The sequence below is a fragment of the Phaenicophaeus curvirostris genome, chromosome 24 (assembly GCF_032191515.1).
Source record: "Phaenicophaeus curvirostris isolate KB17595 chromosome 24, BPBGC_Pcur_1.0, whole genome shotgun sequence".
NCBI classification, from domain to species: Eukaryota; Metazoa; Chordata; class Aves; order Cuculiformes; family Cuculidae; genus Phaenicophaeus; species Phaenicophaeus curvirostris.
The window spans coordinates 4,015,393-4,032,107 of record NC_091415.1 but is presented as its reverse complement, the minus strand read 5'-3'; the positions used below and the strand labels follow the sequence as shown (position 1 = coordinate 4,032,107).

At 48.8% G+C, this 16,715-nt stretch overlaps 1 protein-coding gene and 1 long non-coding RNA gene across 2 annotated transcripts in view; both read left to right on the top strand.

Moving 5' to 3' along the window:
* The window catches only part of LOC138730650 (uncharacterized), a 67,529-nt gene that overhangs the window by 32,425 nt on the left and 18,389 nt on the right, over nt 1-16,715 (top strand). The gene's annotated exons all lie outside the window — the stretch shown is intronic.
* Nucleotides 10,667-15,547, top strand: MLN (motilin). Its single transcript, XM_069875827.1, has 4 exons — nt 10,667-10,844; nt 12,405-12,521; nt 13,774-13,882; nt 15,425-15,547. Exons 1-4 carry the CDS (start codon nt 10,725-10,727, stop codon nt 15,430-15,432), a joined length of 354 nt encoding a protein of 117 aa, XP_069731928.1. The 5' UTR covers nt 10,667-10,724; the 3' UTR covers nt 15,433-15,547.

Here is a 16,715-nt window from a genome sequence, read left to right as displayed (position 1 = left end):
GATGATGGTCAACACCAGGGAGAAGACACTGTTTGCTCCTGTAAGATTTTCCTGTCTTCAAAGTGCAGTCGATCCCTCGCTGGATTTTTTTGTGGTTTATGGGCTGTTCGAGCCAGGTAAGTGTTAGGCAGGAGTTAACAGAGAGGCAAGGATTGATGTCCAGCTCTTCTCTCCGAGCTCTGCTTTGCCCAAGGTGCTTAACTGCAAACTCAGAGAGGCAAAAAAGGCTTTCGCTTCATTCCACAAGAAGCAAGAGTGCTGCACCACCACCTTCATCCTGAAGTGTTCAGCAGTGCCTGCCGTGGCCCAGCTTTGAGAACGGCTGAGCAAGAAAAGGCGGTTTAGGCAAATAGGAATAATCCAGTTCGTTTATTTTTAATTTGTAAACATAATTTGAATTGGAACCCTTTTATTCCTGAAGGCCTTATTGTGGATGTTCGTAGCCCTCTGCAGCGATGCTTTATACAAGCTGTCTCGTTTTGTCATAACTGGGTCAATTTTTTTATTATTTTTTTTTTATTTCTAGTGTTCAGCCCTTGCTTTTCTCTGTGGAAGCCTGAAGACTGCTGTGACATGGCCAACCAGGTTATAATCTTTCGGGAAGCAGCGCAGGGGAAATTTGGGGGTTGCATGCTTATTTTCTGCTTTCCAGCAGGGCTGCTCCCTGGTACTGAGCTGGGCTGGCTCCTTGCTCCACTCTTCCTACAAGATGATAAACAGCCAAACTGGTATGGTAGCTCCCAGGGAAGCCACATCCTGGAGGTACTTTAGGTCTTCCAGGGAGAAACTCTCATGCCACTGCCCTGACTACACACTCAGCCAGCTGAAGAGCCCCATCCCCTGCCTTTTGCCCCATTTTGGGGTCCCTATTCCTCTTGGTGGCAGCTGGGTGATAGAGAAACATAGAATGGGGTGGGTTGGAAGGGACCTCAAAGCTCACCCAGTCCCACTCCCTGCCATGGGAAGGGACACCTCCCACTGGATCAGGGGCTCCAAGCCCCATCCAACCTGGCCTTGAACCCCTCCAGGGATGGGGCAGCCACCCCTGCTCTGGGCAACCTCACAGGCAAACATTTCTTCCTAAGATCTCATCTCCATCTCCCCTCTTTCAGCTGAAAACTGTTCCCCCTCGTCCTATCCCTGCACTCCCTAATACAGAGCCCCTTTCCAGCTTTCCGTGTCCTGCACTGCAATTCATTTTTGTCCTCTTCTTCCTGTCCCTGCTTTAAAGCCTCCTAGGGATTTTCTCCAGACCAAAAGTGTCCTATCTCTCCCTTTGCCCTTCATCCTGTAATTGGATTCATTTCTTCCATCCAGCCCACCCCGGGCTTCTCCCCATCCCTTTATGTAACGATGCTCTAGGCTTTGCCAAGCCCCGGTGCCTGGGGCTTGACCAGCATCCACTGAAACCAGTGGAGGGGTTTGCACCAATTCCTGTTGCACGTGGAATCGTGCACTGGTACAATGACCCTTTCCTTTTGCTCCCTTCCCATTTGCTGCCTCCCGTTTTCTTCCCACAGGCAATATGTGCTCCCTTCTGCCTCTTCATTGCTCGTGCATCTCTGCATGAACCCCCTGTCCTACAGGACAAGAGAAGGGATAAATGCAGCAGCCCCACGCAAATAAGCAAAGCAATGGCAGGATTGTCTGGAAAAATGATTGATTTTCGGGCTCCTTTCGTTAATACTTATTCTCCTTAATTCCCAATCTTTACTCTTTAGCTCTCCAAAGCCTCTGGGGATGAGAGGCTCTCGCTGAGAGAGGCTATTCGTCACATAAGCAAAACATTCATTGATTAAATGAGCATTTTATCAAATATGAGCCCTGTGCTAGAATCAGATTTGCCTGAACAGGCTTAAATGCGTCTGCAGATCTTTCTGCTGATGTCTGAGGTTTCCATTTGGTTTTCCCAGCCCCATGTCGAGGGAGGTGATTCTCCCTCTCTGCTTTGCTCTTGTGAGACCTCACCTAGAGCCCTGCATCCAACTCTGGAGTCTTCAGCACTAGAACATGGATCTGCTGGAGCAGGACCAGAGGAGGCCACGGAGAGGATCTGATGGCACCTCCTATATGAGGACAGGCTGAGAGAGTTGGGCTTGTTCAGCCTGGAGAAGAGAAGGCTCTGAGGAGACCTTATAGCAACCTTCCAGTAACTGAAGGGAATCCAGGAAAGCTCATGAGGGGCTCTTGGTCAGGGAGGGCAGGGATAGGATGAAAGGGAATGGTTTCCAGCTGCAAGAGGGGAGATTGAGATGAGATCTTAGGGAGAAATGTTTTGCTGTGAGGGTGGGGAGGCCCTGGAACAGGTTGCCCAGAGCAGTGGTGGCTGCCCCGTCCCTGGAGGGGTTCAAGGCCAGCTTGGATGGGGTTTGGAGCCCCTGATCCAGTGGGAGGTGTCCCTGCCCATGGCAGGAGTTGCAACTAGATGATCTTTAAGATCCCTTCCAACCCAACCCATTCTATGTCTCAGCTGGCTGGATGTGCTGCTGTTTCACCACCAGGTTTCTCCCATGAGAATCACTCATCACTAAGCACGTTTACTCACCCGGCTCTTTTTCACCCTGAAGGCATCTGACCCTGTTTCCTTGTTGCCTCAAGGAACAAATTAGTGCCTCGAGAGCCTGAAAGGAGACAAAGCAGCAGCAAGATCTCATATGTTGCAGATGCTACCAACTGCTGAGGGTTTCTGGACTGAGAAGGGCAACTCTCCATTGAAAGCACTGATAGATCCTGGGCCCCCAGCAGAATCCAGCCCACTGGATCAGGCAATCTCTTGGGAGCTGGCAGCGTGGAGCATAGCAATGCTTTTTCATGCTACAGTTCTCCCATGAACAGATAATCTCCAGGGAGAACAACTGCAAACGCTGGAGGTTGGATCCTGTTGGCTCTCGCCTCCCTTTTCCTTCTCAGCTAAACGCCGGCTGCCTTCTGCAGCGAGACCTGCAGGTTTCATCTCCAGCGGTGACCACAGCACTGAATTTTGCATCCTGGATGTGAGCAAGAACACCATACATCATTCCTCTGCTGATTTGACACTGCAAGCAGCCCCGCAAAGCAGCGATTTAATGCACTTCTCAGTGCCTTAACGTTTCGTCTTGCTGTGCTTAACCTGATATATTGTTGTTTGATACGGGAGCGGCAGGGGGGGTAAAAGGAAGTAATAAGAAAATAAAAGGTCAGTGGGTGCCTGGTGTGTGTGAAGGCTAAATTGCTCTTTCATCAAATCTAATAAATATTCCCTGTGAATAGGGTAGGGAGCTCCTTTTCTAAGTGATTTCCCTGCCTCAGAGCCTCAGCTCGGGATTATCGGATGCAGGCAGGGTCTCTCATCGCTGCCATAGCACCTTGTTTGCTCCTAGGTCACCACCAGCCAAGCCCTGTGCCTGCAGCATCCCAAGAGGCAGCTGGGTGTGAAGGGAGAGCAGGCGTCCGCGAGGTCTGAGCCGCCCGCAGCCCCTCACTGCGCATGAAACTGCTTTTTTTTTTTTTTCCTACCATTCCTAAAAATATTCCTGAGCCTTGAAGTGGTTTGGATTTGAAAACCAAAATGGAAACAACTGAGATGCATCCCATCTCGATTTCTCACCTCCTCTCCTTTCTCTAGTCGCTTGTTCCAGATTGGGGAGAGAATGGCAAAGGATGGACCAAAAATGGAGAAACATTTTTCTCTTGTTTATTTTTCTCCTTGTTTGACGGATTATGGAGTTTTTATAAGCATAGAAATCAGTTTTATATGAAAATGTTGATTTATATTTGTATTTTTTTATTTGATTCCGATGAATCATAGAATCATAAAATCACTAGGTTGGAAGAGACCCATTAGATCATTAAGTCCAACCATTCCTATCAAACACTGGCAAATATATGTGCTTTCCCACCTTTTTTTTATTGTCTTTCCATGGAGAAACTGAGGCAGCAGGAAGAATTTCCAGCTGTTCCCCATTTTTGGGGTGTCCAGGTCACCTCAGCCCTGGTTTCCAGTGAGGCTGTGGTGTTACAGGACGCAGCACTCAATTGTCAGGCTTCAAATGCCTGCAAGAAGCTCTTCCAGGTGCTCTCCAGACCCAGAGGAGCTCCTTGAGTTGCTGAGGATGCAAATCCCCATGAGGCTCCAGGAAAGCTGGGGAGGGGCTCTGGATCAGGGAGGGCAGGGATTGGACAAGGGGGAATAGTTTTCAGCTGAAAGAGGGGAGATTGAGATGAGATTTTGAGAAGAAATGTTTCGCTGTGAGGGCGGGGAGGACCTGGCCCAGGTTGCTCAGGGAAGCTGTGGCTGCCCCATCCCTGGAGGGGTTCAAGGCCAGGTTGGATGGGGCTTGGAGCCCCTGATCCAGTGGGAGGTGTCCCTGCCCATGGCAGGGAGTTGAAGCAAGATGGGCTTTGAGGTTCCAAATCATTCTATGATCCCACTGGAGATGGGTCTCCTGTGAAGACACTGCTCCATCTGAGGTCTCTCGGAGATGTTGGTGTTGAGCTACAGAGCTCTGCATTTGCAGTTAAAACTGGGATCGCTGCCTTTGAAAGGTGAGTAGTGGGATGCTCCTTGCTCTCTGCTGCACATCCAGACCTCAATCTCCCTCCCCGTGCCTGACCTGCACCTTCTCCTCATCTTGCTGCCATCACCAGGAAAGCTCTCTGGGTTGGAGCCGGAGCAGGAGGAGAGAGAAACAACTATTAATCTAAGAGATCATTATTTGCAGTAGAAGCAGGAGGGTGAGCTGGTTTTGGGACTCAGCAGGAGTTAAATCCTTGCTGTTGCTTCTCACCCATCCTGTGAATTACCATGAATTAGACCACAAGCGGCAGGGAAAAAATTGAAGTGGGCACAAGGCAAGCGTGGGGATGGGAGAGGGAAGCCTGTGCCCTTAAAATATTTATGCTGCAAATTAACATGTGTTTTAAGCCTGTGATTCTTCAAATATTTATCTAGCATTAATATTTTGAAAACCGCATTAAAATTTGCCACCGGTGCTTTATTCATTAGGAGCGTTCGGCAGCCCCAGACAGCAGCGCCTGCTAAATCTGTAATGCGGCCGTGCAGAGACAGCAGCTGGAGGATGGTGCCTGGGCTGGGACAAAGTGCTTTCTGCTTCTCCTTCCAAAGTAGGGAGTCTAAAATGAGCTCCTTACCCACATCGACTTCAGCTGTGTGGCTGCAGACGTTCAGTTCAGCAGAGCATGCGCCACTTTTTTGACCCATCTGGCTCCAAGCAAAAAGAATTTAATGTGAGCTGGGTGAGAGAGAGAGATTTCTGTGGGTATTGGGAAGGGGAAGGAAGGTTGGGGGATGCATCTTCTCCAAGCCTGGTGGCTCCTGGGGGTCTGGTGGGGCTGCGAGAGTAAACTGGACGTGCATAAAGCTGGTTGGGGTGGGAAGGGACCTTAAACCCATCCAATTCCAACCTCCGTGCCATGGGCAGGGACACCTCCCACTGGGGCAGGTTGCTCAAAGCCTCCTTTCTCACCTGTGCCAGCCCCATCCAAGGAGGTTGTCAGCTATGGGGGAAGCGAGGGTGGTTTGGCCCATGCTGGCTGGCATCTTGGCTTGGATCAGGAACGGCGTGGCCAGAAGGGCCAGGGAGGTTCTTCTCCCTCTGGACTCGGCACTGGTGAGACCAAACCTCGAATCCTGGGTTCAGTTGTGGGCCCCTCACCACAAGAAGGATGTTGAGGCTCTGGAGCGAGTCCAGAGAAGAGCAACGAAGCTGGTGAGGGGGCTGGAGAACAGGCCTGATGAGGAACGGCTGAGAGAGCTGGGGGTGTTTAGCCTGGAGAAGAGGAGGCTGAGGGGAGACCTCATTGCTCTCTGCAACTACCTGAAAGGAGGTTGTGGAGAGGAGGGAGCTGGGCTCTTCTCCCAAGGGACAGGGGACAGGACCAGAGGGAATGGCCTCAAGCTCCACCAGGGGAGGTTCAGGCTGGATATTAGGAAAAAAATTTCACAGAAAGGGTCATTGGTCCCTGGCAGAGGCTGCCCAGGGAGGGGGTTGAGTCCCCTTCCCTGGAGGGGTTTAAGGGACGGGTGGATGAGGTGCTGAGGGACATGGTTTAGTGATTGATGGGAATGGTTGGACTCAATGATCCGATGGGTCTCTTACAACCTGGTGATTCTATCATTCTGTGATTCTAAGGTGAGTTCTACGGCTCTGCCACTTGCCTCCAAACAGGAAGCTTTGTGGGGGGATAGCCCAGTGCCTGACCAAGAATCAGTGCAGGATTTCAGTCCTTCACAATCTCCCCGTGTGCTCTCCACCCGCTCCGTTAGCCTCGGGCTGAAATTCAGTTTCAGACTCACGCTGGCTTCTACCTCCTGTTTTTATGCAACCCAGTTGCCAAAATACCCTGAGCGCAGAGCAACTTGGAGGGAAAAGTACAGGACATGGAGACAAATGTTCAGTGTCGCTGGCGCAGGGAGCTCATTTTCCCTTGATTCCTTGACATGGCAATTGATGCGCGGCTTAATGGGCTCTACTCCGACTGCCAGTTTCCTGCTGAAATTACTCCCAATTATGGCAAAACGCTTAACTTCAGCTACGAGTGCAACTGCGAGCGACTCCATTTTGCACATCATCTTTTTGTGAAGCTTCTAACCTCCGCTGCAATTTTTGCTTCATAAAACAAAGAGGGTTTCAGTTGCCTGCAGATTGCAAATGGTTACGAGGACTGCAGCAGGACAGATTTTTTTTTTTTTTTTTTTTTTTGCATCATAATGCTAGAGAGCGAGCTTTCCAGCTGTGATTTTTATTTGCATTTACCTTCATTTTGCATTGGCGATGGGGATGTGCCAAAAGCTGCTCTTATGGACCAGGCAAACCTCAAGAAAAAAGGTGCCTGTTGCTCCCACCCACACTGATGCTTCTGCAGAAGAAGCCTTGGGGTCAGATCCCTTATTTTCAGCTCTCCCTTTCCTTTCCTTCTTGAGCCCTCTTGCATAATTAAGAGGTGAACCTGGCAGACAGCATCCAGCTAATACAGATATGATTAATTTTCATCTTCCCTTTTTATTTTGCAGGTTGTCCTTTCCAATGCAGCAGGCTTCATCGCAGATGGATGGGAATCCTGCCAGCCAGCCACATTTTTGAGGTAAAAGGGGACAAGACATGGGAAAGTTTAGTGCTTTGAAAAAAATGACCTTTCTTGGTAATTAATTTGTCACTTCCCAACACCATCTGCTGACTCGTCAGCCGCATCCATCATAACCACGCGAAAGATACTGGAAAAGTCAATTAAAATGAGAACCAGTGTCAAATGGGCTTTGCGCAAATTCTTTAGCAAAGGGAAAGAGTGGGGAAAAAATAACCTGCGGTGTAACGTCCTTTTCATCAAGGCACCTACACGTGGTCCTGGGGAGAAAAACTACGGTGACCTCTCTAGAAGTTTTATAGCTCAGACCATTTGGTCGCCTGCTGATAAGCTGCAGTAAATGCACAGGGATCTGGGAAGCATCTTAGTGACCAGCACATATTTTTAGGAGGAGTTTGGTCCACATCGAGCGTTATTGACTGTGGTGAGAGCACTAAGTCCCTTCCGAGGACCAGCGTGCAGTGCAGTGTGTACACGTATTGACTGGCTGCGATGGGGCTAGGTGAGAAAAGTGATTTTACCAGCTTTGCCAATAGCTTTTTGCCCCTTGTCTCCAGCAAATATTGCCAGTGCTTAGTTTTCAACCAGCCAGGCAGGAATGTCCCTGTACATCCTGCTATTCCACCCCATAAAGCCATTTGATGCAGGAGGTTTTCATTGCTTCCCCGATGCATTTTTTTTCTCTTTCATCTCGCCTGGGTGCTCTCAGGTTTCCTCGCACGTAGCCACCTGTCTGTGAGAAGCACCAGGATGTTTCTGGCCTGATCCCAAAGCCTCCAGCATCAGCGCCTTTCTGATGGTCTTGGGAGACCACAGATGACATCTCAGGCAAATCACTCGCTCCCTCTGCACCTCATTTGTCTGGAGAGAGGTGTCAGTGCACAGTTTTGTGTCCCCGAGGAGGATTGGTGTGTCCAGGACTGCGAGAGTTGCTCTGTTAGGATGGTAAAAGGAGCCATACAGAAGCTCCAAATGGACAGATAAATCCCCCCTGGGCTGCTGCAGTATCTTCCCACTTGCCTTCTCAGTTTATAAAGCCCTTTGGAGATAGCTTTCACATGTATAATTTTATTTATAATTTTAATATTTAGCCCTAGATCCTGCCAGGGAATTTATTACCATAAAGTGATCTTTTAGTAATGCTGGTGGGTCAAACTTCATTCTGCACTATGCTCGTTTCATGGCATCATTGTTATTATTGTGATTTGTCCACGTTACAGTAGGAATATAATTAAGACACAGGCATCGTTTTACTGCTGATGCAGTCACATTAGAAATGCTTTATCCTGGAGGGCTCATGATTTAAATAGACAAGCTGCTGGGAGAGAGGAATTTTTCCATCTTATAGGTTGGGAAACTGAGGCAGAGATCCCTGTCCAGCTGTGGGACCTCTCGGGAACAGTTGCCAGCCTGGTGATGGAGGAAAGGGGATCTTCCTGGAAACAAGAAACTCTTAAAAATCCAATGCATATAAGGGCATTCTCTACCTGATAAACGCGTTTCCATGCACACCAGGTAGGTGTTTGCCAGCTCTGCTGGACATGTGGATACCTGCGCAGGTAAGTGATTGCGCACCGGTGCCTCTGCACGTATATAAAGGGTAGGAAAGCCAGTGGGGAGCATCCAGGTGTGAACAGGAGCGAGAAGAGCTCTGACCTCCAGCATCCCGTGGCTGCACTAGCCAGGTAGGACTCAGCTCGGTGGGGTGGGCTCTTCGGGAGCACTCAGATAGGCGCTGGTGCTACCAGCATGTGTTGACTTCAGAAGAGCGAGCTCTGACAAGAAAGAGGAAACAAAATCGATGCTTAAGCAAGGGGGAAAGGTGCTTTCTGCTCATCCCCCATGGTAGAGAATCGATTCCACCAACTCCTGCCTCCCCGCTTGTTGCGAGCACCCAGCAGACAGCGCCGCGTGCAGCAGAGGCGCAGGGCGCTCGGGGTGCCCTCTGCGCTCGGGGAGCTGCTTTGAACAGACAGAAAATGAGTCACAGACAGTTCCAATTGACAGCAACGATTTGATTTTTTTTTTTTTTTTTTTTTTTTTGCTGCAAGACAGCTTGGTAGATAAACCTACTGTCTTGTCACCATGCTCACCCCAGTACCAGGTGGATGCTCACCCCTCCTTCACCCCATTTTACACAGGAATAAGTGAAACAGGGCACCGCTGCGACCGCAGGACTTTGTTGTGCTGATGCTGAACTTGGGATCCTCCCGCTTTGTGCTTTCTCTTTGTAGCTGGGAAGCAAATTCACAACAAAGTGCCTATCTGCCTGGAGAGACATTGAGCTAGAGATCTTAGGTCTGGAAGACACATCCTGCTTACAAAATAAGGAAGGGGCGTTCAGAAATGACATTTTTTTAAGTGGAATGGGGCTGTTCCTCCGGGGGAAGAGAATCAGTTCTTAAAGGGTTAGTCAATAAGAGATGGAAGAGGTGACTGGGTTTATTTCGTTGCACGTGGCAGTGTTTTATTGCTGTGGCAGAACAAATGAAAAGGCTCAAAAGATTGATGCTGCTGAGATAGCACCGTGTTATCAGCCCATATGCATATCAACACGCTGTATTACAAGGGGCAAGCCTGAGAAATCTCCTTTTGATCACTGTAGCCAACATTAGCTGGCACCACATCACCACTGACGGCTTTGAGGACCCAGCATGGGTGGGCAGAGCTGCCACTCGTGCTGCTCTAGGTGGTGCCAAGGGAGGGGAGAGGAGCTACAGCCGCCTGTGGTTGCTGCCAGCCCTCCTGGCTCTCAGCGGAGAGATGTGACTGGCAAGCACTGCAGAAAGAGAATATTTATTAACTTCCACTGGCCTTTGGTTCAATACTCGCTGATATTTACGGGAAATCTAATTTAGGGGTCAAATTTGACCTAACAATGTCTTTTCAATAACGTCCAAACCAAGAGGTTTCTGAAACTAATTAAGGATCAGGGTCCAATCAGGTAGAGTAGTCGAGCTGTGGGACCAGACTTCATTAAATTCGTCCAGAGAGAATATTTTAATATTTAAAGAGAACACTTAATGTTTACGTAAGTCCTCTTCTGATGTGAAGTCACTGTTAAATCACTTCAGAAAGTCATTTTTAAAGCTCTTTATACTCAGCTTCTAGGGACTCAGGCTGGCAAATGCCCTTCCCAGCTCTCGTGGACCCAGTGAGGCTTTACTAAATGATTCAGCCCATCAAGGCAGGTTTTCAGGGGTGAGGAATATGAAAACAAAATTTAACTAAACAGCTGTCTTAAGGGTTTTCTCTTTTATGGCATCACTCTTTCTCCCTTGCTGTCAGTGGGACTGATGGGACCATTTTGCTCTGGATGTGTGTGGGTCTTAAACGAGTAGAGCTGGAGGGTTAAAGCTTGCAGAACAGAGGGAGTCTTTAACGACACTGAAGGGTTGGGCTTGAAGTCTCTGGAGATGTTGCTCAAGAACAAACCTCTTTAGAGAAAAAGGTTTGAGAGGAGAATTGTCAGTCAAGACACTTCTAGGCTCAGCTCATGGGCAACTGGAAGAGTAAATATATGTCTAGTTAGCTGGTGGCTAAATTAGATTGCAGCTGATCAAAAGCCAAAGGGATTTCTTGTCAAATAACCCTCTCCATTGTCACCCTGGTATCTTCTTTCCTGTGTCTCTCAGACTCGCATGATGGTTTCAAAGAAGGTGGTGGCCAGTTTGCTCTTGGTGTATGTGGTGTCCATGCTGGCAGAACAGATTGAAGGCTTCGTACCCTTTTTCACTCAAAGCGACTTCCAGAAAATGCAGGTAACTCCTGAGAAACTGCAAGGGCTGGAGCCCTGAATAAACCAGGGAAGGTGTTTCTTCCTTCCTCATCCCCGAGCTCTTCCAGTGCACATTGCGCCACTGTCATTGCCATCGCCTGCCCCTTCTCTTCAAAGAGCAGGTAGAATCATAGAATCACCAGGTTGGAAGAGACCCACCAGGTCATCGAGGTGCTATGATATTGGCAGTCCCTCGCTCATCCTGAATTTAAGGGCTATGGGAGAGGGCAGAAACAACTTTTAAGATGCGAGACTAGAAAGAAAGAGTCTGGACTCCTTTACAAAAGAGCTAAAAGACCTTTGTGAATTCCCAGTTGCAGCTTAGTGGGTCTCAGTTTCATTTCCTCCCCAACAGTGGCTGTGATTTTTATAGAGAAGCTGCAGCCTCCCATCACCATACGGATGGGTCTTTTTGTTGTAACAAATAATTAACCATCCTCCAGATGGCTGTCACCTCTGGGATGCGCAGAGAGGAGAATGCTTTTTTCTCTTTTGATGTGAAACTAATACTGTTGAAAGGTGTCAGGCAGCCTCAGAGACTGCATCTTCTTAAACACAGCCAGAGTGAGCTTCCCCTGCATGATGCAACCCATCGATATTGGGGAGAAATCTTATTTCCAACACCTTTCCAGTCACTGGATAGCAATTGGTTTCGTGGGGAGTACAATCATCCTTCAGCCTTGTTGAGGAAGATGATCGGGACCCGTGTGCTGTCCCCAGATCTATTGTTTATACATCATAACTCTTGTAGCTATGTGTCTGCTAGAGATTGAGGGTCTTGTAGGTATATGTGGGTGAAATCGGTCATCGAAAGGCTGCCTCTCCTCCTCAGAACACACATTCAAACCAAAGCAAGCATACAGTAAGCAGTCAGTTTGGTAAAGAGCACAGACTTCACTACGTTTCACATGTCCTGTCGTGTCCCAAAGCAACTTTGGCTTTTCTCTTTGGGCTGGGAAGAAAGGGAGGGTCCTGATGCCAAGTTAGCCCCATAAATGGGAAAGGGCTGACATTACAGACCTGCAATAAAAGCTGGAAATACGTAACGTCTGCACAGAGCTTTCCACCTGCAATGAGACTCTGCAGGCTTTTATTAAATTTAATTGCCATTGCTACAGAACAGAACCAGGTCTGGGCCACTGGAATAACTCTACAGAGTCAGTATACTTGGTCAAAACCAACAGTGTTACCTTGCACGGATGGAATGAGTTATCTGAGAATGTCAGGTTTGCCACAGATCTTTACACACAATCCTGTAACTCAACCTTAACACCCAATATTGCGTCCTCTGCTGCGTGTCAGAGCTACAGTCCCCAAGGCCACTCTGACCACAGCTGCTGGGTCCTTCTCCAGTCAGATATGATCCTAGGAAGGTGGCTACATTGGCTCCAGGCAGCAGTTAGACCTCTAGCCCCTCTGGTTTTGTGCCCAGCTCCACAGGCTCCTGGCATCACACTTTATATGGTGCACAGTGAGTTTGGTACCCGTATGATGCTGCATCCCAGCATCACTGCCCTATTTGCTCTCTACTGTGGAATTACAGGAAAAGGAGAGGAACAGAGGAGCGCAGAAGAAATCCCTGACCTCCCTGCAGCAGCTGGAAGAAGAAGGCTTCTCTCAGCAATCTGGTGCAGACGTCCACAAGCTCAAGACCATCCAGGTATGTTGAACTGTGCGATACTAAGGAGCCCACAGCTTGGACACAGAGGAGTGTTTGGTGATGCTGCATGATAATTCAGTGACTGTTACCATGGAGCTGACAGTCAATATAAAGAAATACCACCCTGGTTGCCCCTCAGACCCACCTAGCTCTTCCCTCCTTCTTAGGGAAGATGGAACCAACGCGAGGTCTTTCTTTGCCATTCAGTGAGCACCAGCCAACTGCAAGGCAGGAGTTTACAGCTCTGCTTCAGCTCTAGGTTTAAATCTGTCACTTTTTCAGCCAGTTCCAGATCAGCTGCCCAGAGTCACCTCTGATCTCATGGTCCTCTGCACTGGTGAGAGCTTATTATAAACTTGGGCCCATAGAGCCCCACCTCCCTGAAGTCTGTATACAGAGCAGAAAATTGCCAATTTTAGGGATTTAAGTGCCAGTGTAAGCCCTCAAAGGCATGCTTACCTGGTTAGCCAATCTGAAAATTGTGCTTTTCCACTTGAATACAGGGAATTCTTTACCTGTCTGCGCAGCCGCTCCTGCGATGAGCTTGGCAGGAGTGTGTGGGTCCAAGCAAACTGCAGGAGAGACTGAGCAGGACAGGTAGTGGGACGAGCTAGACTGGAATTTGGCCAAGACACAGGTTCATGTGCAACTGCTGTCACAAATGTGGTTCACCAACAATCAATAATAGGATTTAAACAGCAAGGATTCACAGTTCAAAGCATTAAATAACTGGCACATCCCAATATCTAATGCTCCCCTCCCTCCAGCACCAACTACAAGCTCTCCTGTGCCTCCAGCCATGACTGGAAAAACTCTTATTTACTTTGGGTACATCTGAGGCACAGCTGGCTCAGTCAGCCAGTCTGGAGGCAGGATGATGTCTCATCCTCAGCCTTTAGTATAGCAGGGTTCTTCACCAGCAGCAGTAAAGCTGATGGCTCGAAGGGTCAAGGTGTGAGATAGTGGAGGATTATAAGGTTCAGAAATTATTTTCTTCTTTACAGACTCTGTTGCCAGGAGGTACCTTTATCTGTGTTTCTGAGTCAGCCTATAGATGATCCAAGGCACTCCGAACAGCACTAGATTGCTCTGACTTTAAAATGTTACTTTTCCCTGTATAGGGATCGCTCTCTTCCCTTCAAATCAGTCCTAACCCCTCTATTGAGTAAAGCAAAGTGGGGTTAAAGCACCTCAACCTGCTTCTACCTGCTCCCGTTGGCCTTTGCTTCTGACTTTCTGGCTTCCTCCCCAGCTAGCTGTTCCTGTCAGAGCTGGGATGTGGCTCACTCCAAAGCAGCTGGAAAAATACCAAGATGTCCTGAAGAAACTGCTAGCAGAGATGTCACAGGACACCCCAGACGGTACTGTCGGGAGGTTGATTTCTGCCTTGGGAATTCTGCCTCTCCCTCCTCTCACCAACTCATCATCACAGAGATATTTATATTCCTCAGAAGGGCTTTTGTGTCATGTTTGCTCACTCTACAGAGTCCTCAGATACCCCACCCGCCCTCGTGTACACATTCTTCTGGGAAGGTTATTCCCTCTCTTAGGGTGCTGCCTGTGCCTTAGAGCCAATACAGTATTGCAACGCTTCCCAGCAGCTCTCCTTGGCTTCCTATTTCCCCACTCCTCTTCTAAAAAGGTCCTCAGCCTTCAGGGAGCAATTTCCGACAGAGTGTGCAATGCAAGCTACACCTGCGAGGCAGCTCAGCACCTGCAGCCAGACCTGAACACCTTGCTCCCTGCACAGGGGCTTAATGCTAATAGAATCATAGACTCACCAGGTTGGAAGAGACCTACAGGATCATTGAGTCCAACCATCCCTATCAATCACTAAACCATGTCCCTCAGCACCTTGTCCACCCGTCCCTTAAACCCCTCCAGGGAAGGGGACTCAACCCCCTCCCTGGGCAGCCTCTGCCAGGGACCAATCACCCTTTCCCTGAAAAATTTTTTCCTAATGTCCAGCCTGAACCTCCCCTGGAGGAGCTTGAGGCCATTCCCTCTCGTCCTGTCCCCTGTCCCTTGGGAGAAGAGCCCAGCTCCCTCCTCTCCACAACCTCCTTCCAGGGAGTTGGAGAGAGCAATGAGGTCTCCCCTCAGCCTCCTCTTCTCCAGGCTAAACACCCCCAGCTCTCTCAGCCGTTCCTCATCAGGCCTGTTCTCCAGCCCCCTCCCCAGCTTTGTTGCTCTTCTCTGGACACAGCTAGAAGGAGCTGCAATACAAGGTGTTGAGTGTGAACAAATTGAATGAATCCAGCCCTGGGCTTTGCTCTTAGCGTATGGGAATTGCACAAGGAAGTGTCCAGGGGCAGTATGCGATGCAGCTTTTCCTGCCTGCAGACTTGGGGGTGGGAGAATGGGTCTCGCTAGTGTTATTTATGGATCTTTGTGTTTGGTTCTGGAGCCCTCAGCACAGGGGGTACAGGGATGTGTCAATCCATGATGAGGGGGAAGGAGTTTCAGTTGAAAGAAGGGAGATTGGGATGAGATCTAAGGAAGAAATGTTTTGCTGTGAAGGTGGGGAGATCCTGGAACAGGTTGCCCAGAGCAGTGGTGGCTGCCCCATCCCTGGAGGGGTTCAAGGCCAGGTTGGATGGGGCTTGGAGCCCCTGATCCAGTGGGAGGTGTCCCTGCCCATGGAACTAGATGGGTTTTGAGGTTCCTGCCAACCCAAACCATTCCAGGATTCTATGATTCCATGATCCGGGCTTAAATATCCCAAACAAAAGGGTCCCCTCTATCCCTGTGGGAGCAGTTTTTCCACTTTGGCTGTGCTGATATCACTTTGCCTCCCAGCATTTTAGTTGAGGAGCTGAGGAGGAGGAAACAATTTATAAAGCCTAGGAAAGACTGAATGACAAATTTAAGGACACTTGTTCTCTCCTCTTTTTTCTTTATAGCTGACTGATATCTGCAAAATCAGAAGAAAAAGCGATGGAGCTCGCTAAAGCTAAAAGCCTCCACTTATGTAAACGAAATCTGTAAGAGAGATTAACAACAAAATCTGAGGTGAGATAATAAAATGCGCAGTATAATTAAAGAGAGGATTTGTGCCTCCTTCTCCGCATGCCTCTCAGCCAGATGGCAAGCAGCAAGTGTAGGGAGGGAGGGAGGGAGGGCTTCCAGTTCTAGAGAACATCACCAGCCTTCTGAGAAGCACAAAGCTTGTTGCAAAGAATCATAGAATCACCAGGTTGGAAGAGACCCACCGGATTATCAAGTCCAACCATTCCCATCAATCATTAAACCATGTCCCTCAGCACCTCATCCACCCATCCCTTAAACCCCTCCAGGGAAGGGGACTCAACCCCCTCCCTGGGCAGCCTGTTCCAATGACCCTTTCTGTGAAAAATTTTTCCTAATATTCAGCCTAAAGCTCCCCTGGCTAAGAAATGAATCTTTGTGGACCAATAAGTTTAAGCCCTCCCTTTTGGCAGTGAGGGAAACTGAGGCAAACACTTACTGGATCTCCAAACTGATGGTGCAAGTGTAGGATGAGGAATGTTTTGGGGGGAAGCTGGGACCCAGGCTTCCCACACCACTGGGACTGAGCAGGAACCCCAGTTTGCAGATCATACCTGTGCTCTCCACACCCTGGTACTCACTCAGGAGATGTAAATCTGAGTAACATCGTGAGGAGCGCCTCTCCTACAACCATGCTGTGACCTGGCACAGCGCGTGTGAAACCAGGCAGAGCTCCAGCCTTATTTCTGCCGCTCAAACAACCCTCGAGGTGACATCATAACTCCGCTTGAACATATTGCTCTCCATTTACATACCTTTGGCTTATTTTAGAGCTGCTCCTCTATACTGGCAGCAGGAAATCCAGCATATGTAAAGTAAGGACAGATGAGATCAACGGTATGTATGTGAGTCTATCCAATTTCAATCCAATTTTATTCTCCCAACCTAACACAAATTCTGTTCTCACTGTGGTTCATTTAAATAGCCGTGTTTGTGCTAGAACAACACTCCTTGCTATGCTCTCTGCTGCAAGCCATCCCTTAGGAGAAAAGAAATTTCCTAATGTATAATGCAACATCCAGCATGAAGTAGATTCCAGCTTTAACATTTGATTCAAAGGCACTCTCCTAGTCCATGGGCTGAGCTGCTCAGTGCTACTCAAAGTTTGCAGGGATTATCGATGAGGCAAATTGAGCTATGAAATCGCTATAAATGAGTTTGAGCGGG